The sequence below is a fragment of the Lissotriton vulgaris genome, chromosome 11, assembly GCF_964263255.1.
Source record: "Lissotriton vulgaris chromosome 11, aLisVul1.2, whole genome shotgun sequence".
Classification (NCBI taxonomy): domain Eukaryota; kingdom Metazoa; phylum Chordata; class Amphibia; order Caudata; family Salamandridae; genus Lissotriton; species Lissotriton vulgaris.
Genome location: NC_141699.1, coordinates 401,233,134 through 401,257,627, shown reverse-complemented (window position 1 = coordinate 401,257,627; position 24,494 = coordinate 401,233,134). Strand labels below are relative to the sequence as shown.

The 24,494-nt window shown below is 48.2% G+C and overlaps 1 protein-coding gene across 2 annotated transcripts in view; it reads left to right on the top strand.

The window, feature by feature from the left end:
• LOC147679874 (uncharacterized) overlaps positions 1 to 24,494 on the top strand; it is a 139,009-nt gene that overhangs the window by 65,699 nt on the left and 48,816 nt on the right. The window contains exon 1 of one of the 2 annotated variants that reach the window (XM_086943435.1): positions 1,553 to 1,705. The exons of the other annotated variant lie outside the window; for it this stretch is intronic. Within the exon in view, the coding sequence (XP_086799561.1) occupies positions 1,667 to 1,705 (39 nt within the window). The 5' untranslated portion in view covers positions 1,553 to 1,666. Of the gene's footprint in view, positions 1 to 1,552; positions 1,706 to 24,494 lie in introns of those variants that run through there. 2 annotated transcript variants of the gene reach the window in all.

Sequence of the window (24,494 nt, the reverse complement as noted above, 5' to 3'; positions counted from 1 at the left end):
TCTGGGTATTACCCTTCATCAGCCAGGCTAGCTTGAATCCAGTGGCACAGTGAGCAAGGGACCCGCCCATCCCACTTAGGGCGAAAAGTGCTACGCAAACAAATGATGGACAGAATGCTGAATAAATCATAAAGTCACCCCCAGTCAAGAGATCTGGGTTAAATCCATCATTCTTTTGCTCACCATGCCCCCCCCCCCGTTTAGACCCTGCCATATGCAAATCAGTCCTGACCCTGTGCCTCATACAGTCCACCCGAACTGCCAAGCCAGGTCCTCCCTGGACCGGAAACAAGCATCCTGGGACCAGTTATGGGGTATTACCCTTCATCAGCCAGGCTAGCTTGAATCCAGTGGCACAGTGAGCAAGGGACCCGCGTCTGGGCATACCCATCCCACTTAGGGTGAAAAGTGCTACGCAAACAAATGATGGACGGAATGCTGAATACATTTTACATTCACCCCCAGTCAAGAGATCTAGGTTAGATCTTTTGCTCACCATGCCAGGAGTCAGGAGGCGGTGGGTAGTTTTACTATGAGTGTGCAGTTTGTGTATACACACGCTGGTCACACTCTTCCTTGGCTACAGCACTCAGAGGCTCTCTACTCTGTCACCACAAACCTGGCGGGGAAGGTGGGGGAGATAACTCACCATCCCTCGGGACTGAAGGAAAATAAGCAAGTATTTCACAGTGCATTCTACGTGGGTGTTTTGCTTCCGCACAAAGAGAAGCACACGATGCTCTTGGCAGACAGCGGCGAGAGCAACGGACGAGAGACGGAGCCGAGAGGAAAGTGTTTTTGGGCAGGGGACACATCCCTATCGTCCCGGCAAAGACTAACCCCGGGCCAACACAGGCACCAAAACAATGCAGCTGGTCCACTGCAGGGACTCCGTGCAAAGGTGGGCGCCGCTATCAGGCAGACTACCGCGGTCCGTCGCTGCGGATACTAGTATCCCCACCAGATTTTTTGTACGACGTTACATGTCTTTCAGGCAGCCGGCACCATGCAGGGAACTTCGTTTCTATTTCAGCTGAGTAGATGAACCCCTCTTTTCCTTTTCAGCCACAGGCACCTCAATGTCGGCGTTCAACATTCCGTAATGTTTGTTTTTTCAACAAAAAGTATGGGAACTTTCTTTTAAAATTGTAAAAGATTAAATTCTAAAAAAATATCTCCCACTTCGATCTCTGAAAATATTGGCCATTTGATGACATTTTCGTTTTTACCGAAAAAACACGTGGTTAAGGGAGATATTTTGAGTCGCCCAGATAGATGCACTGAAGGACGGTGTGTGCAGATGTGTTTTCATGCACTGCCCCCGCAGCTGCTTGCGACCATGCCCCGCATCTGCCCGGGACCCCTGGGGCCATGCTTCTAGGCTTCCTCGCACCCAGTTAGTCCCGCCCGAAAAACAGGTTTGTTTCGGTTCCCGAGCCCCTCCCATGTCTGGTTTGGTTCCTCCCAGGAGCCGGTCCCATGCGCTCCTGCCGTGGTTAGCCCCGTCCCGTGGGAGGGCCCAGGCAAGTTTCGGACACCCGCCCTTTCCTAGGGCCGCCTTTGGGGAGGGCTTTCGCCTTCCTAGCTGTGAAGAGGGCCGTCCCGCCGAATTATACTCGGGAAGTAACAGAGGGAGCTACCCCAAGAGAGAAAGAAGCCAGCAGTCATGGCGGGGGCCGGAGGTCTCCTGGAAAACAGCACCCAGGTAAGATGCATGCGTGCGCGGGCGCTGTGCAGCCCTGGGAGGGCGGCAGGGTGCATCCTTGGGTCGTCCCGTTTGTGGCTGTGGTGGGGGAGGGGCAGCCTTCCGTGCTCGTGGTGGCGGTTGTTAGTGGTGGAGGTTGTTAGTGGTGGACCGAGCAGTTTCCACTCTGTCAAGGGTTCGAGGGCTGTGCGGTTTGACTGGACTGTTTACAGCCTTTGTGCAGCTTTGGGAGCAGGGAGGAGTTTTAACTCCGTGTCGGACAAGGTGGCTGTCTGCACTCTGTCGGAACAGAGGCAGCTTGTTCCCTGGCGAGAGGAGGGGGCAGTTTGCAGCCTGCTTGCGGAGTGGCTTCCGAGTGCTGCGAGCGGGCAATGCACAGCTTGCTTGGGACTTTGTGCATCTCTATGGAAGGACCGCAGGGCAGAGGTGCTGTGCGGCCGGTGCAGTAGATGTGAGACTGGCTCTGTGCAGGTGGATAATCCGCACCATGTGTGGGACGGGGGCGATTTGCACTGGATAATGTGCAAGGTTGTATTATAGGGAGGCAAGCTGGAGTCGGAGGACAAGACGAGTTTGCAGTCTGTCTATGAAGTCTTTTCAACCTGTGTTACTATAATTTGCTTTGTTACTAAGGGGCGCTTTGCAGCTTTGTTATGCAACACATTTCAGATTGCCAGGTGAAAAGGAGGCTGGTTTGTGCCTACGATTTGGGACATGAAGGCAGCCTGTTACAGAGGCATTGTTTAAAGTTTAATCTTCGGTGCGGGGCAGTTTTGAAGTCTGGTGTTGGGAGGGGGCAGTTTGCACCAAGGTCTTGGGAGCAATCGGAAGCATTGATGTTGTGCGGTGGATAGTTTATCTGGGTATTTGATGTGATGGAGTTGGCAGCCTTCGTATAGTAAGGACGCATTTTGCAATCTATACCGTATTTGCATCATTATTGGGGACGGGGGCAGTTCTAGTACCTGTGTGACAATCCCACACAAGATCAGCAGTAACCAGTCGCATACAGGAAAGAGAGAAACTTCTGCAAAGGTCCAAGGGCGACCAAGCATTAACCATGAATATGTTATGTTTGTAACACAGATTTGTATAGTGCTCTACAGCCATTAGTATGCCTTTGCAGCACTGCCGGGGGCATGGCGCCCTTTTCTTGACAATTCCAACACAGACCACAGCCTCGTCGTTGAGTGGGATTATCCATTATGTGGTGGTGAATACTTTGTGCATTTGGTTGTAGTGTGGTTTCGGGTGTGTGTGTGTCTGGATCCGGAGATCTTTCTCAGTAGGGTGTATGTCCACTGAAGAGTTGGTGTGTCTATGTCCGGCTTGGGGTATGTGTATTAATTAACTCAGACAATGGTGTCGTGCTAGGGCCCGAAGCATACCTTTAAATATACCTATGGGGTGTTGGTGGGTTTCGGTTTGTGTTGTTCCGGAGGGAGGTGTGTTGTATGAAAGGAGTAGTGCTGTTCTGGCTGTTAGTGAGGCTCTTTCACGACTCCCACAGAGGCAATCCCGGACACCCTTGGAATGTGCCTAGGATGCTTCAGTGAGACCCACAAATACTCAAACAAAATATTTGTTCTGCAGGCAGATTCCTTCACCGCCCTCTCCGCAAACAGGTTTTGGAAGTCCCATATAAACCCGAGTGATTAATAGCAAACGATTTCATTCTGTGTATGTTGTGTGTGTGCATTACCCCATTTTGAATGCCTTTTCTTGTAGTTACAACCAGAAAAATATAGACACAATTTGGCTTCGGCTCCTAAACATCAATATCAATTTTTCTTCGCTATTGCCAGAGTTTGAACAACCCATTTGATGTCTAAATCTCTTAATTTAACATAATTGCACATTTCTTTTTCCTTGTTGTACGTGGTTTCAATATTGCAGCAATAATGTCTTAACTAACGTCTTCTAAAATAACTTTAGAGAAAGAGAGTGAAGAAGTGTAACTCTAAACAGGGCAGGCGTGTTTTGTTGAACAAAAATAGTCTATTGATGGAAGATTCTTTCACACCCTGGGTTACTTCCCAGGAATTCTCTTCCTGCAGACCCCAGTCAGACTTGAAAAATAATTTCTTAAATCAAGAATGTCCTGAAAAACGTAATTCTTCGACCTGGAGTAAGGAGTGTTCTGTCCATCCGGCTACTCCACTGCCCCCCTTCACCCAAGTCAAGCTGTCCTACCTGTCAGACAAGTAAGACCGGCTGTTGCCTTTATATTCCAGGTCTGAGGACATTGATTTAATTACCTGTAGGCTTTTACACACCTTGATGTTTTGAATGAAGAAAAGTAGCAGCAGACACAATCCCTTCGCTGGCTGTTGAGGTTCTTTACAGCAAGCCTACCCGAAGCATGCAGAGGCTACAGCAGATTGACAAGCTTCGCTTAACAACACTCAAAAAATAAAATCAACCCACTCGTCCTCCCAAGGCTTTGAAACATCTTTAAAACCACATTAGACCTACAGGTCTAGTGTCTAATTGTCTACTTGACAAAGGAACTGATCGCAACAAGACGTTTTAACATTTGATATTCCTATTTATTGAGCTGTATGTCCAAAAATTAGGTCAATAAATAAATAGTTGAACACAAAGCATTTTTCATTTCATGCTAAAGTACCAGAGAAGGAGATATTAATCTAGTGGAGAAATAGCACTATTCATACCAGAAAAACTAGCTCCAAAGCAAAACTCCCCTACTTGACCAAATTGTTCGATCCAATGCAAAGGCTTGATCTCACGGTCTCATTTCAATCGAGTCAACTCTCTGAAAACAACTTGAAGAAATCCATTTTAGGATGCTTGGCCTATAATCTCACTTATATATGGTGTAATACATTTTAATGTTACTACAAGTACTGTATTGGCAAGGTGTACATTGCGCATGATAAACTAACATCTCTTGTTTCACTCCTGACAGAACAGTGTTGTCAGGACATCAAAGGCGGGGACAGGTCGTTTAGAAAGTATTATTTTTAGGAGATGTAAATCTAGTGATATGATGCAATGTATTAAAGCTCTCCTTATGAGTTTCTAGGCTTCCCAACTTTATTAAACAGCTTTAAATAGTCCTTGCGTTCAGTCACTATGCGTCCCTTTGGACACACAGAAGCAGGAGAATTCTTGACATGGGTGCATGGGATCCACAGTGGCAGAATACAATGCCTGCACATAAATTTGGTTAAACATGCTACAAACCACATAATTTTGCCACATTATGTAGATTTGGTCTCCCACTAGCTCAAAGGGATATTTTTCCAGCAGTGCTCATTCTTGCATGGTTCTGGCCATCACTCAACTGGAGAAAGAGCGTAGAGAAACAAGCCATCTTCACACACATAGAAAAGTAACGAGACAGAACATTTCTCACTGTGCTCAAGGATTTGCTTCAGGGAGTGTGTTTGGGGTGTTAACCTCCCCACCCCATACATGTATTCTTTAGTAAATAGTTGGGTACAAGTTCTCTCTCTGCCCCCTCCCCTTACAACTGTTGTTTATTTTGCAACATACTGTCTTTCAAGTAATCCTAACAATCCACACTGCTATTCGTTCCCGCTGCCCCTTCATGATCTACTTCTCAAATAATGAATTTTTCCATAATATGCCACTGTGATTGTTGGAACATTTGAATCTATCTCCCCCCCCCCCCGCCCAATCTTGCTGACCAGGCAATGCCCCTGACCATGCTGCACATGACAGCGGCTCCCAGCTTGAGATCTTTCCGAGCACTTTGAGTCCCGCGGGTCATACCTCTGTGAGTCAACACCGGAGTCTCCCAAGTCTGCACCAAAAAGCGTCCCTGTCTTGCTGGCGAGCGAACCTAATCCCCATCATCAATTTTTCCGCTGTTTGTCAGCGAGCTCTGCACTTCTCCACCTGGCAGGAGTCTAAGTGCTCATGATGACGTGAAAGACCACATCTTTTGTCCTCAAAATAGTAATGCTGGCAAGAGTTACAAAACAGCCGCAAGACTAAAGTACTGTATGCACAACCACTATCTAATGGGTCAAAGTCGATTTTAAATGTTACTATATGGGGAAAAAACCTTTTAAAGGACTGTAGCCCCCACCCACCAACATGGCGGCATGCTTCATCATAGGCTCCTCCTCACTCTGAAGGCGCGGGCTACAACCCTATAAAAACAGGGTAGCTTTTAGATGTTTTTTTTTTCAGAGACCTATGGTGGGTGTTCTTGAAGAGAGCAACGGACATGTATGTCCCAGGGTTACAGCCCAAGCCTGCAGGCTTTGTTTTTTTGTATAGCTTGAACTTGACCCCAAGGCATTTGAGCGCTTTACATGAGCACCATTTACTTGGCGTGAGGAGTAGCCCTATGATGGAGAATGCCACCATTTTGGTGGGTGAGGGCAACCATGCCTTAAAATGTTTCCATATATCAACATATATTGACTATGACATATTAGATAGGGGCTGTTCATAGGGTACTTCAATCTTGCTATGTTTCTTCGATTATTTGTACACTAGCCTTTCCTTCGTTTCCTCTTGTAGTATTTTCAATGAGTTGCAACAACCGTTGCCCAGCCTCTCTGCTGTATGGCGAAGCTCCAATACTTGGGCAAAAAAAAGTCGAGTCAATGTTTTCATTGGGCACCCTTACATAAGAAACCATCACATGCAACTTTATATTCAACAAACTTTTATTAGTCATCACCCTAGAATCCAAAAATAGTAATTCATCTCTAAACATCTTAAAAATATTTACAGTTCCACAGGCATGCCACTTTTAATTTACTTAAGAGCTGAAGCTGTAGACAGAAAAGGGTTTCTGCCACTGGGTGCTGTGAAAGTGCCAAAACAAAAAGTGAAAGTTTTTAGGCGTTTCTTCCATTCAATCCCCTCTCCAAGGTGTTTACCTGTCAATACAGAGTCGTAATTTGACACAATTTACTGATTTGACTATTTTGTTCCAGAGGTTTGGCTATTAGTTTCCACATGGGTGCAAGAATTAAGTGATTACGAATACTAAAGAGATCGCTGCTATTTTTGCAGTTTCCGTGACAACTTGCATTTAGAGCAACGTGGGGGAGGGGGCACCGAGGAAGAAGTACCAGCTACGGGCACAAGGAGCAATCTGATGACAAGAAACCCAGCTATACACACATGAACTCTGAAGGTTTTTGATTTATTTTTACTTTGCTTCTGGTTTCGTTCGGATTTATATTTTGTGGCGTCAATGATGACCAGCAGCAACATGCAGAGGTGTTGCAGCTGTAGTCTGAGAAGGGGTCCTGAGAGGCTCAGCCTGCTAGTACGAGGCAGCGAATGTGTCACGCTTCCCGGCCACCGCTGCAAAAGCGCGGGAAAAGCACTATCGGACTGACCAAATGCAGCGCGACGTGGGCCGGCAGTGTGAGTGATGGTGACCAGAGACTTCCAGGTTGCACCGCACACCCCTCCAACTCAGTCGATTCCGTGACACAACTCGTTTGTTCGCAATTCACACAAACAATGCGCTCAAACTTTGAACAGAAATTTTGAGTATCATAAGGATTGTTAACCAGCATACAAGAAAATGTACAAATGATACCAGATAGTTATAAGAAAAATTGAGCAAACAGCAATGATTGATCCATCTATTTACAAATGAGCCATTTCCTGAGGCGTCACTGCACTCCATGCTGAATATCCTAACCTGCACGTTTACCTGGACCACGCAGTTGACACCATCTATAACCCTGGGCTGTGTTCCCAACATCTTGCGCTATGCACCACCGCAGGTGGTCCAGTTCCCACCACACACCAAGCCATCAAAATGGGCAGGCTATGAGCAGAGGGGCTAAAACCCATTGCTCTGCATTGGTGGTGTCGAGACAATGCCTGTAATCCGGTGTGGATGTCCCTTGCAGAGCTAAGTGTTGCTGTTTATCCCCTCGAGATATTTGTTGTAGAAAGACTTTCTATCTCTGTGAGGAGTGTGTGTTGCTTGGTACTAATTTGCCAATATGGTGACCAGGGCAGTGAGGACATTCTCCCGCCCACGAAAAACATGGACTCTGTAAATGACCAAATATCCTCGATAAATAGATCACCCCCCACCCCACCCCAGGCAGAAAGGCATACCCCCATCACAATGGAACATCTGCCACCCCTAATGAGTTTGAAGAATATTCCTCAGACTGCCAAGTTCCCGACACAGTTTGGTCAATTCTGTATAAGTCGCTACACAAATTGATGACACTTGGTTTAGTGCCCTTGCCCCACCTGCAATTGCGTATCATATGGTCCCATGCAATGAAAGCATCAGGGAATGACCAACCCAACAAAACAAACTCCTTCATAATGGATGACCTCACTTCCTTCCATCCCACCTTTACCAGGTCATTACCACCCAAGCGCAGGACAATCTGGTTCAGTAACTTAAGGTCCTTACAACCTTTTGTGTCCGCCACCATCTTTCGTAGCTACGGGATCCAGAAATCTCCCACTCTACACCATCTGAAAAAGACAATCATCAAAACTGGCGGTTTTGGCTTATGTAGTTGTTGCAACCAGTATTCAGTGTGCCATGCGAAGGACTGACGAGGGCTCATACGATCTTAAAAGGCTTCGCTATAAAAACAGTTCACAGTGATCTAGCCTTTGAAACAAGTGAACGACCATCGCCCAATTTGCTTGCACTTGTGTTCCCACCGCAAAGATCACTGCCTATTCTAAATGAATAGGAGGAGTAACTGTATGGCTCAACTCAAATCTCTAAGGGCAAAAGCAACGACTGCTGAGAATTGATATCGTGACGGGCAGCCACTCTTCGCATTATTAAATAAAGTGGGGTTCCTCAGCTCCGGGAGCGAAGTCAGGTAGGTTTTAATCCAGGCAAATGTTGGAATTGTCAGCTGTCTGAAGTTCATTGTAGTGACCTCTTGCTAACTGGCCAGTTTGGGACCTCCTAAGCGTGATGAACAGTCAATCATGGGAAAAATATGGGCATCAACTGGAGGCAGCTAACTTCATCCTGCTTGGAATTGTCCACTAGTTCATTGACCCTGAAGGTGACAGAGAAAACTGCAGAAAAGAGGTCGACCTCATGAGGCGAAGTACATACCCTGACCAGAGTGTCGACGATGGCTGTGAGTTTGTGAACCTAGAGTAGCTTCCTACTGTCCTTAGGCATTGAACTCCGCCTGGCCCAGCCATCCAATGCTTTCCTGACCAAGAAATGATTGCCCATGTCCTTAACCCCTCTGAACTTTGCGAATACATTTTGCGGCTGATACGTTGGCCCGAGTGTATATCTGCCTGCCCCGTCTACACAACTCCGCCAAGAAGACGCAGAAGGAGGTAACCGAGAACACAGGACCAATGTGATTATTGTGTCCAATGTGATGTGCAAGACCGATAAGCTCGCTCATTGGCCGGTGTTGTTGACCAGGTACGGTGGGACCTCAGAGTATGTAGGCCAGAATGTAGCGCAACTTAAGGAAAACTGTACAAAGAACCCTCTCATTAACAAAACTCCCGCCCCCTCCCCAGTTGAACACCCCCACCCAAAGTGTGCCAGACTCCTCAGCGTGTGTCAACTGACACCATCTTTGGCTTGACCCGTGGGACAACTTTTTTCCCATGGCTCCAGCTTAAAAAACTTCAACTCTTTACCCTGTAAAGGCTCTTTACCGGGCACTTCAGGTTCCGTATTCATCCCACTCTCCACTTTAGTACCAGGTGCCACCACATCACCAGTCCCCACCCCTTTATCTTTAACATATTTACCCCTGTGGAGCTTACCACCCAGCTCCTCCCGAACATCACCCCCTGTCCTCACCGACGCCATCTTTGGTTTGGCCCGTGGGACAACTTTCTCACCTGGGTCCAACAAGGCTGCCCGACCAGGCGCCGATCTCCACGCCGCTTGCTCAACAGGGTCCACCATCCGAGTAGCCCTCACCGCGGGGCCGTGCTCTCTCCTGGGTCCCAACGATACTGCCCTCCAGGGCTGCACCACCTCTGGTGCCTGTAAAACACTAGAAGACAAATGAGAAGGCACAACCCCTTCCTCATTGTCCTTCAACCTGAATTCACTCGTGGTGTGGGAGCCGACTGTACCCGCCGGTACTCCCCCCCCCCCCCCCCCCCCCCCCCCCCCCTACGTTGACTGTCTTGAAGATTCCTGTCCAGTGGCCCTGGTGACCAACTTGCTCTTCCTAAAGTTGGGGCCAGCGAGGTCGCGCTGGACCTTCGTACGCTGGCCGCGCTGGGATCCCTCGCCGGTATGGTATGTGCCACGCAAGGCTCCACCCTCCCTTCACCTCGGCGCAAATGGCCCGCAACACGCCATACCGAGTCAGCCGTCCCTCGACGCTCCCTACTCTGAAAAGAAAAAGCTTGGACTGGTGTGCTGAGACCTCACAAAAGACTAACTGGCCTATTCTGCCTGCCTGTCCCAAAAACCCCTGCCTCTGCGCCTCCCCGACCTATGTACCGCGATCGCAGTGTATTTACCCGTGGGCAAATGGGAGGGGTTCTCCTCCATATCATACCCCACTCCAATCTAACAGTACCTGCGCGTTTTGCGCAGAAACTGCCGTCAACTGGCCACGCCCCCCCCAACAGGCCCTATGGCTGCCAACCTTTCCCCCTCGAAACCCCTCATATAACCCTCACCCCCCTAACCTAACTGCTCCGAAGGGGGCTGGCAAATTCCCTGTGCCCTCCCTCCACCTGCCCCGCACTCCCTCTGCCCATGACTGGAAAAATTACTCGGAGCCGGAGAAACTGATATGGAGACAAACTATCGTACGGTATAAAAAAGGCATCATCGCAGCTAAAGCAAACTACTTCGCCGACCTAATACTCAACAGCTCTAATAAGTCCCGCGACACTTTCAGGATAATCAGAGAGTTATCCAATCCGGATTGTGCTAATAGTCAAATTAAGCCCTCACAAGAACTATGCGATGATCTAGCATCTTTCTTTCAGGAAAAAATTACTAAAATTGTTGAGGGAATGAAGGGTGCTTCCATCCCCTCAGAGCAGGATAACAGTAACCCCGAGAATAGGGAGAAGAGCGAAGGCAATGTAGGACGACCCAACCCAAAGGCTACTCTAGAAAATTTTAAGGTCCTTACAGAACAACACTTAACAAAAACTTCTCTTAATACAACTTCAGGATCCCCTCTGGACCCTTTGCCTCACAAAATAGTAAAGGAGTTCGGGGATGACCTTTTCCCAGTATTGCAACCGCTTTGCAATCAATCTCTCAATTCTGGCACCGTACCAAAAGATTGGAAACTGGTGGTTGTTACTCCCCTACTAAAGAAACCTAATCTAGACACGAACTGCAAAAAAAAACTACCGACCTATATCGCTCCTGCCATACCCTATAAAGATCGTAGAGCGGTGGGTCAGCAGATCCCTTGCCCTCTTCCTGGAAACCAACAACATCCTGGAAGAGGAGCAATTCGGTTTCAGGCCAGCTCACGGAACCGAGTCAGCTCTGCTGACAGTTCTGGATGACCTACGAATGAGGGCGGACAGGGGGGAATCAGCAATCTTAATTCTGCTAGACCTGTCCGCCGCATTCGATACGGTGAGCCATGACCTCCTGCTGACAAGACTAACGAACATTGGAATTGGTGGAGTGGCGCTCGATTGGTTTCACTCCTACCTAAAGGACAGATGGCAGGCAGTAGCCATCCCCCCATATCAGTCCGAATTTGTTAAAGTCCCACATGGGTCCGCAATCAGTCCGATACTTTTTAATATATATATGCAACCCCTGTTGGGCATTATCAAGGCTCACAGCATTAGCGTGATCAACTATGCGGATGACACGCAGCTGATGATTTCTCTAGATGGTGCCCAGGCCAACTCACTCGAGACTTTCCATACCTGTATGGCAGAAATGACACTCTGGCTAAACCAGAATTCACTACAATTCAATAGTGATAAGACGGAAATAATGCACTGCGCAGTCGGCAGAATCACCAGAAGTCTACCCATCGATTTCTGGCCCTTGGACTCAGGGGAGTCATTAACCCCAGTGAAATCAGTGAAGAATCTCGGAGTCAGCTTTAACGACAGTCTGAGTCTAGAGACCAATGTTAATAAGCAGGTGAGTAGCTGCTTTGCTTTAATGAGAGGACTGTGAAAGCTGCTACCCCTTTTACCAGCACAGGTCAGAGCCACCATAGTTAGGAGCACCATTCTCAGCCGCCTGGATTACTGTAATGCTCTGCTTCTGGAATCCCCTGCCTATTTGATCTCCAGACTGCAAAGCATCCAGGCGGCAGCAGCAAAACAGGCACTCTCCCGAGAGCGAAGATCCTCCACCACCCTCGCTCTGGCAGACCTTCACTGGTTACCTGTACATCAAAGGATCTGCTTTAAATCCCTCTGCATTGTCTTTAGGGCAGTACACAGGATGGGCCCCCGACCACTTCAAAACCAATTTAAATGGTATAAACCCACACGATCCCTCCGATCTTCATCCTCCAATTTTATAAGCATACCCAGGATTAGGAAAGCCACTTATGGTGGCAGAGCCTTCAGCATAGCCGCAGCCCATCTGTGGAATAAAATGGCCATCGACATCAGGAAAACAGACGAATTGATGGCCTTCCGAAAAAAGGTGAAAACATGGCTCTTCCCCAAAACTTAATCTCACCAGAACTTTAATACTATCCTCCCCTCCTCTGATGCACAGTGTTTATTCAGCAATATGTACACAGCGCCAGGATGCCCGTAGGGTTGCAGAAGCGCTTTACAAATGCTATAAATAAATAAATAAATAAACATCAAGGCCCTCCCACGCTTGAACCCCAACCGCAGGATCCAGCACCGCATCAGAAAGCCTGTGGCCCCTTACATTACGCTCCTCCAACCCGTGCCCTGACCCTGGTCCACCCCCAGGGGTTCACCCTCCCCCCCCCCCCCCCCCCCCCCCACCAACCTGCGCCCATTCCTCCTTTTCTGAATAGATACCACCAGCTGAAAATGACTGGGGAAGGAGAAAAAGGAAAGGACTATCTGCATCCCTGCCCTCCCAAACCGACCCCACCTCCCAAACACCTCCCTCGTGCCCTCCAAACAACCAGCCAGACATTGCTCTCGCCTCCATGGTCCACCCACCCCTCCTGCCTTCAGCCCTTTCTGAGTGCTCCTCAATAAGCTGAGGGGATAACTGAAAAAGCCCCCCCCCCACACCCGGCTCGGACCTGCCACCTCCTGTGTCATGTGAGGGGGCTCTAAAGCACCACGCTGTCTTCGAACTGCCACCCGCCAGCCTGAAGTAGGGGATGCGAGCAACACTTCCAAATCCCCCTCCCCCCGCATATATGCCTTTACCCGCTGAGAGAGACGCAGAGTCTCTTGTTGCCCCGCTTCGCACCTCGCACAGGGGCAGACAAAGCACGCTGCTCTGACAACAAAGCAGCCGAGGACGCCACAGCTGCCAGCCCAGACACACCCCCTCCGGCCCCACACCTCCCGCCTTTCCGCTACCCCTGGCTCACCTCAGAATGGTTGGCCTACCCCTTCGGCTGTGCCTGCCGAATCGGGGCCTACTTCCGCAAACGCGGGCGGCCCTGTTCCACCGATGACATCTTTGGCCTTTTGGGGAGGTGCACGCAGCTACTGCTGCCGCTACTCCCGCGGACGCCTGGCGTGCCGGGCGCTGCGGTCCGGCTGCATCCCCGAGCCCATGTTCCCTCGCCCGGCCTTGCTCAAGAGGCGAAGTACTTCGTCTACCTAGACGTCCTCAGCGGCCAAGGTCCCTCACAAAATTTTCTAATCAGCAAACCAATAGAATCCTACAAATAACGCTAACCAAAACACAGCTATGCTGGCAGAAAATCGAACAAAAAATTCCCTAACTAACGCTCCCAGCCACCAGGTCACCAAGGACAAAATGGTGGCTGAGAGCACTATTGGGCTATATGAAAAGAAGCCCAAAACAAAATGCCCGCATGTACTCTAAACCCCCTACCAAACTGCCGGGGGGGGGGGGGACCTCCCTACGGTCGTCCGCCCAAGCCCCCCTTCACAAATGACTGGATCAATTAGTTAGTCCTGGAGCTGCAGGCCAAAGAATGGTTTATTCCAGTAATGTTCCATGCTTTGACTATGTTGCCAACACTCTTCACTGTCTTGTACAGGGGGCGTTTCCCCTCTTCTGGGGAAGTTTCATCAGGAGCATCCGCCTTTTTATGGGTAAAATGCTCTCGGCTGCGGTGTGTGTAAGTACAGCACGCCATTTTACGAAATTAGAAACACTAAAATTGGACAAAACCACAATGACTGCCGCAGCCCTACCAGTCTTTTCCCTTTAAGTCAGCAGACACTGCTCTGTTGAGAGGCATAGCTGCCTGACTAACGCCCATCCCCACCCTCCACCTGGTGACTTTACAGAGCTTTCATTTTAGGTATCTCGGTTTCCAAGGAGACACAAATATTTGAGGCTCCGTGAAATCCCGGTGAGACACTAGTGATGTGTTCCCGGGCTCCGATCAGAGTGGTATATTGCGCAACGCACCTTAAACCGGCCTAGGTGAGTTTCTGTGGCGGCGATGGAAGCTCTATGGGGCCCCGCATGACCCTAATGTTCCCTAATCTATTTTACCGCAAGGGACATGACTCGTCTGTGCAGTTTGACATCCGGGAGCCAAAAAGCGTGACATTGCGAAGTATTTGTTTTTGACATGAAAATAGGACGCAGGCGCCATTCTGTGGGAACGGATAGGGTCATGAAGTGGGCAGATTGTAGGTTTGTAAACTATTTCGCAGTCGCGCCGGTTCGCCTAGCTCTTGGCATGCCCTCGCTGTGTGGTTTTGTTTTTTTGTGTGCCACTGCTGGAGCCCCTATCTTGTTTTGTCTGGGTCAGAGGTGGTCGGCTTCCTTTGTTTTTCACCTCTGAGTTGCTAGGCTGGTTTTGGCTGGGAGCACAGGCTACAGAACTATGATAACCAACAAACGGACCGCTTTTTCACTGACAAGCTTTTGTAAACACTGCTATTTTCCAAGAAATTGCAGGACAGAATAATTCTCTCCTAAAACGTAAACTTGCATGCAAACTTGACTTTTTTTAAGGTCTATTTTTCAGGGTTGTGTGTAGTCTTTGTCAGGATGGTTTTGGAATTGTATTTGTTTTGGAAACCTCTGTCTATTTGTTGCTGCCATTTGTGTGTTCTGCAAATTTTTCTCTTGGTTTATGTGGGATAGCTGGGTTGGTTGATCTCGGTGCAGAGAGATGTTTGTAATGTTAATATTGGAGCCTATTCCACTGACTTGACTCACCAGTAACACGCGGTTTGTGTCAAAAGGAACTGCACACTTCTATATTACTAATGCAATGTTAAAGCCACACATTAATTTTCCATTTTTAGTACCTTGAGTCCTCCAATCACGATAAAAGGAATAACGTGGGATAGTGTATCATTGATGCTTGTGATGAGAGAGTTTAGTTTGTGGTGTTGGTTACGTAAGTAAGCAGTGTTCCCTGCTGAAATCTTACTTTTACTCCGTTGTCATTAATTACACAGAGGCTGGGGACTCAGTCTTGTCTTCCGCCAAGCGCCCAAGGAGCATGGGTGAGGGCTGAGCCTCTTGGGGTCTGCTAGACTTCAGTCATCAGTTAATTAACTCAGTCAAGCTGAAGTCCCAGTTTGTGGTGGCATCTCGGGATGTGGTGCCAGTCGCTGGGTAGTGTCAAGCCGGGAGCTTGGGGGTGCAGGCATTTATTGGACATTTTAATTTTGTGGCCCACATTTTGGCCAGTTTCCATGAGTTAATATATAGAGATTCATGCCATTGGTCCATTCTTGGGGCTCAGAGGAGGGAGGGGGTGGGGCTCCCTTTCGTCTTTCATCTGCTTCCAGGTGCTCTGGTGAATCAATTTTTGGTGTTTTTCTTTTCCCTCCCGTATCGCAGGCATGATTCAAAGCAAACAAACCACTGCATACAGAAATTTTCATCGAGGGGGTTGTAAGCGATGTCAAATAGGCAATGAGACCAAAGCTAGAGTGGTCTAAGATGTAGCTGAAAATTAGGAAGTGGAAAACATTTCCTTTAGTCAGTTATCCACGCAGTTTTATGTTGTATGGCGTCAACCGGGCTAGCTTCTGGCATGAGCAAGCTGGGCGCCGGATCCAGGTGCCAATTGTCAGAGGAATGCTCGGAGCTGTCAAGGTCATGCTAGCAACCGTGCCCCTCTCACCTGGATCCATTGATTCAGTTCAAGTGGTTTTAATAATGTATTTACATGCAAAGACATTGTTTTTTTTATAAGCACACTTTTATTGATTTCACAATTTTTAAAAACATGTAAACAATTCAGCCAATACACGGAAATCGCCAGTATAAGTTCATTCACACAAGCACTGTACCCTACCAATCATGATCCCCATAAAATTACATGGGTGAAATTTTGGAATCGAGTTAATCGGAACGCTCAACATTCCCCAACCACTTCTCCCACACTTTACGGTATTTCTTGACACCCCTTGGCCACAGGCATTGTTTTTAACATTCAGTCTGCCCCATCCATGCCTTCGTATCTCCCTACCACCCATTGCTGCCTTGCACCATCGTGATGGAGCGAAGCTGTGGGTGAATAGAGTGAGTTTGGGACGATGCAGAGATGTTGGGTTCACTGTTCCATCACTGCTCTGGTGTACTCCGCCTGCGATAGACCTGTGAACACATAAGTGGCTTCCTGCTGCCTCATTTTGTTGATTAGCAGCAGCGAGGGCCCCACATAAGTTTGCTATCCTAGCAGAGGCAGACTCTGCATTCTATCAAATAGAAATAAAATAGTACAAATGGCAGTGAATGCAAAGGGACAATTGGTATGTGGAAGCAGTGGGAAAAAACTTTTTTCACTGTCGTAATTCCTGTGAATATTTATTAAATTCTTGTACACGTTTAACCAGTACATTCTGCCGCAGACTGCATTTAGTAGAGGGACTACTATATTCCACAATTCTGAAGACGTCCCAGCGCAATTTCCAACGTGGCCCACCCAGAGACCAGAGAAGGCAAGCTGGAGACCCTTACAGCTGGACCGGCCTAGGCGCCTCATGCTGGCATACTGGACATGAGATGGGGTGCCCTTGTCATCTTGGGCTAAAACAGAAAGTGCACCAAAATATGAAAATGGGCCGCATCTTGTGCGGCGGAGTAGCTCTGGCCGCCTCCGATGGGGTAAAACAAAAAGAAACCAACTTTTTTTTAGGGGTATCCCTTCTGTCTCTCGTGGTGAGGCTGTTTTCCAATTCTCTCCTTTACCAGCCTCAGAAAGCTTGGATATTTTCTTTTTTCAAAAAACAGGTGAGCAAGCCAGTGGCCGGGGTAAGGGAGCGTGCCCCTTGTGTTCCAGCTGCCACGTGTCAGGCCTATACTGTCCCAGGTGCCCCCTGAGTGTAGATCGCCCCGACACAACACCCCTGACAGGTTCTGCGTCACCGCGCAGCTATCTTCGGCTCAGGTGCCGCTTTTCCTCCCTCTCGGCGCCAGACTACGGTCGTCTTTAAGGCCACTACGCCCAGGGTTTTCCAGCTCAGCTACTTTTACTCAATAGTGTGCGCCGTGGTGCCAGAAATTGATGGGCGTTGACCCCGGGCAGGTCAGGTTGCCCGTGTGCAGGTCACGTTGACGGTTCATCTCCGCTCCCTAGAACCCGCCCGCGCCAGCCTTGACATTGAGGTGGGCTCTGCTCTGCTCGCAGCGTAGTTACCCTAAGCTTAAATGCACGCGCCCCGGCTCTGTCTCCCGCACGTGCGGCTCTGATGATACCCATGTGACTGCGCGCCAGGTGGCACATTTTTCCGGGGGGGGGGGGGGGAGGGGGAGTGACGTGCAACCATTATTTATGACGAAAACGGTAAGGCACAAGACCCTCTTGTAAAGTCAGCCTGCCGCGTAAGAATGGATTTCATGGAAATACTGAGCGTTACAGACTCTGGGGTTTGAGAGCGGTGCGTCCTTGCTGGCGCCCGGGCTTTGGGGCGGTGCTGCCTGCCTACAGTAGGTCCCTGTGCTGCGCGCCTTGGGACTCGACGGTAATGTTCGTGGCTGTGAGGTTTGAACCTAGTGCTGTGTGTTAGTAGCCTAGGGGTTTCGTGGTGGGGCTGTGTACTTGTAGACTCGCTGACAGTGCTGTTTGGCGGTGACATAGGAATTTGTGGGTCGTGCTTTGTGCTGTTGATCCCATGGTTGGGTGCTAGTGTTGTGCTGCTGAGTTTTATGGGCGCAGTGGACACGCTAGGGATTTTTGCGCAACTCTGTCACGTGGCAGTGAAATGGATGTGTGTAGGGTCTTCCCTATCATGCAGAGGTGCAGCTGGTCTATGTACAGCTGTGCAGTACTTCTGTAGTAATAGGGGGCACCTTTATCTCATCCCCGTGGGTGTTGGGTTGCACCTTCTATCTCATCCCCGTGGGTGTTGGGTTGCACGTTCTATCTCATCCCCGTGGGTGTTAGCTGTCTAGGGTTGGGTGGTAATGCACTGCATGCTGTGCTGCAGGCAGCTCGAATTGATGGAAGTGTAGAACGCTGCAGACCCCGCCGTACATTTGATGCAAGTGCAGTATGCTGCAGCTGTCTCCCACGATTGAGGGTAGTGTGGTATGCATCAGGCATCTACAATTGATGGTAGTGCATTGTGCTGCAGGACTTTATCAATTGAGGGTATGTAATCCGGTGTGCTGCCGACTACCAGAATTGGTGGCGCCAACCATACCCCCACCACAATTTAGATGTCCACCTTCAAATCCCACACCACCAGACTGCACAGGTTCTCAGTCCCTGATGCAAGAAGCTGCCAACATACATTCAAGCACTGCTTTTTCATACTGATGGATCAATGCAGTAATCGCAGTAATGATGCATACCTGGGAGAGATCACCATCTCGGGCAGATTTCAACACCGCTTGTTTCCGACTAGCAAAACAGAACCAAGAGAGGATATCCTTGGTGTTCACTTCCAGACTGCTTGCTCACCTGACTCAACATCAGGTTCATTCCTGCCCTCTTGCAATTCTGAAAAGAGCAACTGAACGGCCTTACTCCTCACATTTTACTTTTAGCCAATAGAATGGCTCAGTGATTTGAGCCGGCGCCACTGCAGGTCATTATTTCCATTCCCACAGAGGTCAACTTAACCTTCCATCCTTCTGGTTGGTAAATTGAGTGCTATAAATTAGGAAATGGTAACATCCTTTTCGTACATCTCCTGGAACCCTCGGTAAAGCTGTACGATGCCCTACATAGATGCTATTTATTTTCGCGCATGCAGGGCTCAATCCCCGCTCTCTCATCCTTTTCCCTTCTCCTACAACTTTTTGCTTCCACATCCAAGCAGAATCGAGCATCAACCAAGTAATTTGTAATTCTTTGTATTACAATTGAGCCACTATTTACAGCCCTTCCCCAACCATAGTGCACCCTCTAGCTTATGGCACAGTATCAGGTGTCTGGAGTATCTTCTTATAGGCTATGCTGCATCAGCTGTGTGTGCTTGTTCAGGACATCTCCTACCTGGACCAGCCATGGTCGTGGGTACTTGGTATTTTCAGCCACTTCGTGCTTCCAGTGCCGCAGGCCGTGGAGAGTTTCAGATGCACATCATGACTTCTGCTGCTCGAATAGTTTTGTTTTATGACTTTGCAGTCTTCTCCTGCCATCTTTGCAGGCCTGTTAGGTATTTTTTTTGGGGGGTATCACATTTATCTTTGTTTAGGGGCACCGCCTTATTTGCCCTCGCACCACAGCTGGTAGGCAGACTCTTTTTTTCTCTTCTCTCTTCCTCTCTTTGCAGGGCAGCGAATGTATCCAGTGCCAGGGAGCACCCAATTGCCATATTTCGTCACAGCAAGTAATGTGAGGGCAACCCCATATCATCACGGTGGTACAGGGCGAAGCGGCTAAGGCAAATCCGCGGAACTCCTAGATTACCTGTTAAGAGGGCAGCATTAGGAAGGCAGGTGGAGACATGTTTAGGCACGACAAGAATGTTTATCAGGTGCCCGCTCCCTGGCTGTAGAGCCTGAGAGGGAGTTAACCACAGAGAGATCTGTGAGTCTGACTGCCTTGTACAGGGCTGTTATAAGTAGGGTGAGGTGCAGGGCAGTAGCAGGAAGTTGGGTGTAGGGTGGCTAGGAAGAACTTTCATGGCCTGGCAGTGGCCAAGACCTTTTGATTTTATCAAAATTCTATATATATGTACTTGTTAAACGTGTTCAGCCAGCCCTCTTCATCCAGTTATCTGTTGTTGTGCCTTTCGCATTTTTCTTCCAGCCTCTGCAGCATACAGCATGTGGTAATGGATCATCCCACTCCAGTCATTGCATAACGTCACTGTGAGTGACCGCATTCTGTTCTTTCACAAGGAGCACTTCTGCACACAGTTATCTATATTGCCAAGCACTACTATAGCAACGTGTGCTTTTTAAGATCAAAAATATTTTGCGTTTTGCAAATGTTTTATTTTGTTGGATATGTGAGTTCCTGGTCCTCTGCAACACAGTTTAAAAAAGAAAATAACATAAAACAAAATAAGTATTTATAAAGGCAAAAGGCTGGCATGGCAGCTAGTATCAGACATACTAGCTTTGTCAAGCCATGTATTTTTATTTGAAGAATGTAAACAGTGTTGGAATGCTTGAAAGGCAGTGACACAAAGTGCCCAGCTTCTGCGTGGGTCTGTGGTGTTTGCTGAGGCCCTGAGGGTGCATCTGTGGCCTCATTTGGCCAGTCATATTGTAACGGGTCTCTACACTGTCTCGTGTGCCTATCGCTGCCCACTGCTCTTCTACGCGCTCAGCATAAAACAGCAGTGTGGCACAGATCAACACGGAGAGGGAAGGGGGTTTCTATTTTCTCGCCAGAGTGAGCCTCAGTAACCTGAGGTCCTTTGCGAACATTGCAACTCTTAATGCTAGTGTAGCTGAATTTCACAAAGATTACGCTCTCAAGGGTGTGTGCTATCGGGTGGGTAGAATGATCCCCCCCTAAAGGCCAAATAGTCAGCTTCTTCTAGTGTCTCCATTCTACCCTAATAGTCACATAAGGGAGTGGGCCAAGTCGCCAACTAAGCATCGTTTTCATTCACTAAAGTTCAGTCATGGAAAATGTCCAGTGTTTGTTTTAGGTGTAGGCTTTTCTGCTTTATTTATTTGACTGAGTGTAGACTATTTACCGACAAATGAGCAGTGACTCTTCTGGAATTGTTAAAAAAATTACAACAGATATGCTGCTGTATATCAAGCAATTTAACTCGACATTTCTCACTGTAAGCCTTTATGTTGGATTAATGAGCTAAAACGGGATACCCGTTTGCATTAGCACAAAATATGTATGGTATGAAATGAACAATGTATCTTCTGTGTTAATGCAGGATGTAAGCGTTTCTTTATTGCTTTTCAGGCAACAGGAGTGATTTCACAGTAGCCAAACAAGCATCGGTATCTTTCTTCAGTCTGCAAAAACTTTTCCTTCACATTTTCTTCGTAGTGTTTCTGTCGGATGGGCGTGCTTTGATTGCCCTGGTGAGAATCTCCACGTCATAACCATTTCATTACCTACCTTTGTCCCATGGAAAGTTTCATGGCCTTTCTTCCCTCTATTTACTGTGTGACACAGCTTGCCTCTAAACAAAACATTGTTTTTCATTTTCTCGCCTGGGAAAGAGCTTCACTGTGGAGGTAATGGGACACTTTGTAATCCCTGTGGTTTCTTGTTATGGCTTTTTCCACGCGTGGCATCTTCGCCAGTGCAGGTACTAAATATGGTTGTTTTTGGCATAGCTATCCCAGTCACTGCATGTGCTATTAAAGTTTCCGCCCTCGTGACTGAGCTAGGGGACACCTTTGCTTTGTTCATCCACCCATCCTACCTGGTATTTCACCTAAAAATCTAAGAAAATAGAGTTACCTCTCACTTTAGCGATTCACTGTTGAGAAGGCGTAGTTCCGTCGGGCCATGCATGGTGCCAAGATGCTGGGCCCCCTCCCATGCCCTCCATGAGTGAGTTCCCAGGTAAACCTTAAGGCAAGAACATTCCTTGAACAATACTTCTGAAGAAACGCATCTTTCAGGAGAACTTGCACAATATGGTGAACGCTTCTGTTGTCTCATTTCTGTGGTTTTTTTTTTCTCCCATCATATTCCCCCCACCTCCCCACCCCAATCACTCGATACTATTATTATGGCACAAAGTCATTATCCACTCAACCGGAAAAAGTGTTTCGAGGCACAGACCAGCTATTACGTATATACACCATAACTGTGAACTGAACATAATCCGGGGGTTATGATACTGTGGCTTTAGCAGGGACTTGGAAGCAGAGCTTTGAGTGGTATGGCTCTTTCCACAGAGATGATCCCATGGATGATGTTTCCTGGAATTCAAAGCTCTGCTAAATGTATATATTTTCACATCTGGGGCAGATCTAGTCCAAGTCTAAATGAATGTCACAATTTCTGATGTTCATGCCACCAGCCCTCTTCCTGGTTGGTAAAATAACCCCATTATGACTGAGCTAGAACTGACAACTTTTTTTTTTCTTCACTTTGAAAGAACTGTGCTGTTGAGTATAATTACACACAAAATAAAAAAAAGTAATGCGGTAATGCAAGGCTGAAAGACAAAAAAACCTGACTCCCCGTTAAATGGTCAGGGAAATACCAGGAAATGTGGATAACGAAGGTGTGGACAGGAATATTGTGCAAGGAAGACAAGACTGCTCTAAATAGTTTGCGTTAAAACCATAATGTCTACGTCTAAATTTTAAAATTGGACATTATCTGTGGCCGAACCACCGAAAAGGGAAAACACACTCCCAGCAGTCCTGGCGGTGGCTGAGAATCCCAGCGTTGAGGGTTTCCCCAGAGTACCCCCCATATACCCATCACAGTGTTTTTTCACTACCCACGTGTTGCCGCCTCATGTTTGGTTGCAGTAGGTGTCCTCTGGCCCGGGCCGCCTCCTCCTCACGAGATAATTACATATTATTTGGAGATCCCAGACCTGCTCGAGCTCAGCGTTTGGCATGCGCTCGGAGGATGCCTCGGGCGGGAACCGCCGCGGATCCTTTTCTAGGATGGAATTACGCGTGTGCTTCCTGGAACAGATAGGCGCGTGGGTGGAGCAGCCGGTTTCGGTGTGTAGCACAGGCTGTAGCAGTGCAAGCATCCCTCGCACACAACAGGTTCAGCGCCGGGCCAGGGCAGGATTACAAGACTCTCCCTTCCCCCTCGCCTCTCAATTGGTTTCTTCCAGTCTTTCGTTTTCACCCACCCACTGGACAGGACAGGTGTAAAGCAGCAGGGCAGGCACCTTTTAGCGTCCGAACAACTGATGGGGCAATGTAGCCATTGGATAAGGGTGGGCGAGCTGCTGAAGGCTCGAGCCCAGTGCCTAGCGCGTCTCAGCTCGAGGCCCCCCTTTGGACCCCCCCAGCCAAGAAAAGTGCGTTAACTACCGAAAGCTGCTGCTTATACTCGTATCTATATTTAGTGTGTTTTTTTTCTTCTCCTCGCTCACCTAACTCTTGTCTTGCCCCCCCCCCCCCGCCACCCCCCCCCCCCCCCCACTCCTGCATTTTTCCAACCCCCCCCCCCCCCCCCCCCCCCAACAATTAAAGACTCTGTTTGTGGGAGAGGCGCCATCATTGCTTTTGCCCTGGGCGCATCTGTGCAGAGACCAACTCTGCTTTAATCCCAGAGGCTACACAACTCTCTGGCGCCTAGAAATATTGGATTGCAGGCTTTTCCAGTTTTGTGTTCTGGCTGAATAATGTTTGTTGCCTGGACGGCTGCAGGTGAAACCTCGCCATAGAAGATAGCGTTTGAGTACATCACTTCATGAGATGGGTTTATTGACACTCTGCCTAAAGCAAAAACATTTAAAACACAGGAAAGTAGTTAAAGTGGAGTGCAAACACAAAAGGTTATAGGAGGAATGCTAGCAATTTTTCTAACTACTGCCAGTTGCTCAAGGTAGCATTCCAGCCCAGCATTCTTTTGACCATAGTGCCACCTCTCTTTGGACCCAGCCATATGTAAATCAGTCTTGACCCTACTTCATTGGGATCAGTTCAGCCTGAAATGACAAAGCCCTCCCTATCTTCAACCCAAGAACCGGTTCCACCCCCACCGAGCCCCCCCCCCCCCCGAGGCTCTTCAGTCTAGTGTGGGTTTGTTCCAGTGGCACATTGAGCCCCAGACCCACGTATGGGCATACCCATTGCCATTTAGGGCGTGACCTCAAACACACAAAATGTGATGAGAATGTTCCTATTGGTGAAGGACCAAGACTGATTTGCACACAGCTGTGCCATACCCGAGGTGTCCTGGTGGGCAAAATGATTGGTTGAAATGCTACCCAGAGCTATTGCCAATGGTAAGACTTAATGCAAACATCCCTCCTGTCACCTTTCGGTGCTTTTGGTAAAATAACTGCATCACTGATATTTTTCACCTGTGGAAAATGTTCGAATCAACTTAAACTTAACCATAACTATGCCTTATTTCACTAAGCATTTTAAAATGGTATTTTACTTATGAGTGAGCAAACATTCACTCTTTTGAAAATTAGCTCACTGGGTGCACTGAATGTGCATTGATATTCCAATCACTTTACATAGACAATAATTCATTGTATTTAAATGCAGCACATGCCTCCTGGGGGGGGGGGGGAGGGGTTCTCCCAGCCTCGTGGTTAGGGAGTCCCAAAGGTATATACCTGATATCCATTTTTTTTTGTTTGAATATCTTTTATTGCATTTCTTTCTTTGCTCACAGTACATACCATAGGAATAGATTTAACA